This window comes from Sinocyclocheilus rhinocerous, unplaced genomic scaffold (assembly GCF_001515625.1).
Source record: "Sinocyclocheilus rhinocerous isolate Xijiao unplaced genomic scaffold, SAMN03320098_v1.1 scaffold5226, whole genome shotgun sequence".
NCBI lineage: Eukaryota > Metazoa > Chordata > Actinopteri > Cypriniformes > Cyprinidae > Sinocyclocheilus > Sinocyclocheilus rhinocerous.
Genome location: NW_015651542.1, coordinates 61,938 through 63,898, shown reverse-complemented (window position 1 = coordinate 63,898; position 1,961 = coordinate 61,938). Strand labels below are relative to the sequence as shown.

At 40.4% G+C, this 1,961-nt stretch overlaps 1 protein-coding gene across 1 annotated transcript in view; it reads right to left on the bottom strand.

The window, feature by feature from the left end:
- LOC107713050 (teneurin-1-like) overlaps positions 1–1,961 on the bottom strand; it is a 122,459-nt gene that overhangs the window by 88,503 nt on the left and 31,995 nt on the right. The window contains exon 3 of the mRNA XM_016518468.1: positions 479–716. Coding sequence (XP_016373954.1) covers positions 479–716 — 238 coding nt within the window. The remainder of the gene's footprint in view (positions 1–478; positions 717–1,961) is intronic.

The window sequence follows — 1,961 nt, the reverse complement described above, 5'->3', positions numbered from 1 at the left end:
TAATCTTGTAAAATGTGTGGTAAGTACTGCTGCTCCATAGTATAAACAAAGTACGTGCGATCGCGAATCTCGAAAGTGAAAGTGAAACTAAAAAGCGATCGCGCATTCAAAAACAGTTTCAATGGCAGGCATAATAGCGGCTCCCTGATGCCCGCAATTTATATACAGTATAATTGCCCAATGATATAACTGCGAGAGAAAATACTGAAATATATATTTTCCTCCCATCGCGTATTTATTCCCTTTAGGGGTTCCGTATTACACGTCATTTTCTTTCGGAACACGGTATTGGGATGCGGCGGATTGGTGGGGGGGGTGGGCATCGCGATGCCGGCTTAACATCGTGATGTCTATCAGCCATCGCGATGGACGATGGCATCGTCTATCGGCCCAACCCTACTCAGTATAAAACAATACAAGTCAGATGGAAAGACCCCACTACTATAGAAAAACAAATATGTATGTGTTTGTATTTCACCTGGTCTCTAGTGGTATGTTGCTGTTCAGTGCCCAGGTATTGTGCGTCTGCCCGTTGTCATCCTGTCCAGCTTTGTTCCCGGAATCCAGCGGTTGGCATCGGGCGGGAAGCGTGCTCCTCTGTACCACCTCTGGAAGGGGAGCCGGTGCTGGACGAGTGCAGGTGCACGCGTGGGGCGGTGGAGGAGGAGGGGGCAGCGGACGAAAGCTGAACTGAGCCACGGGGCTGGAAGGCAAATCTTGAAAGGGAAAGATAAGAAAGAGAGAAAGAGCAAGAGAAAAAGAGATGTAATTATAATATTTAATGATAGTCTTCAAAGCGTCCATTTCCTGAGAGAGAAATGGATTCTTTTTAAAAATCGTTCCCCCATTTCTTGTACAGACTCTATTTTCTTGTCAAACTCAAAAAACCTTTGGTAACACTTCACTTTGCAGCATATATGTATAATGAATTATAAAGGCATTCTTTATGCATTTTAATGCCCTACAGCTTGTAATCATTTGTGTGGCCTCATGTATAATATATAAAAGTATAATGTATTAAAATACATAATCAGCATCCAATTTCCTGAGTTATTTAATGTGTTATCATCTGCATTATACTCTTTAAAGATGCACCCGTGAATAGGTACTGAAAGTGGCAACGAATAGAGTACAAATCTGTGTCCTTTTCCTTTACCTTTTCTTACATATGTTGGACAAACTATTATCTAACAAAAAGACCAGAGATCAAAGATTACCAAAGCATGTGAAATTGTAAATAAGTTACCACAACCTGTGATTTTGGCCTGTCCCACCACACTCGTCTAGTGGTTTTTAAGTCGATCCAACAATAAAAATTATACAACAATATTAAAGTGTTGAGATAATCTGTTAAATTGATACTCAATTTATTGTTCAATCATTCCATAAAATTGTCACACCAAGAAAGTTACATCATTGGGGCCCTTTCTAAAACACAACAGGGAAACAAATAAACTCTCATTTCATTTTCTCAATTTTTACACAAATATTAGCGCATTTGTTGAGCTCAACCATTGAAGCCTATACTGTCAGTAAATATTATTAAAATTACTCAAGCAAATACTTTTCTTTTATTTGTGGGAAATATAAGCTCATCAACAACCTAAATTACAATGGACAAGTGTATATGACCCATTTAAAATAGATGCATGTGCATAAACAACAGGAGAAAAACAGAATAAAATGACTAGAGGTCGATCGATTGATTGATCGGCCGGCCGATTAATCGGCCAATTTTTGGCATTTTAAAATTAATCGGCATCGGCCGATTGTGCTGCAAATTAGGCCGATTTATAGGCAGGCACATCTGTGGGCAGATAAGCGCTGTTGCGGAACGCCGGAGAATCTCTCTCTGGCTGCATGAGAGACGGAGCAGCTCACACTCTGCAGCCGCTTCTTGTTCACACACAGCTTCAGATAATGATGGCAGGGCAAAACAGACCGTTTCGAAAGCGTAATTA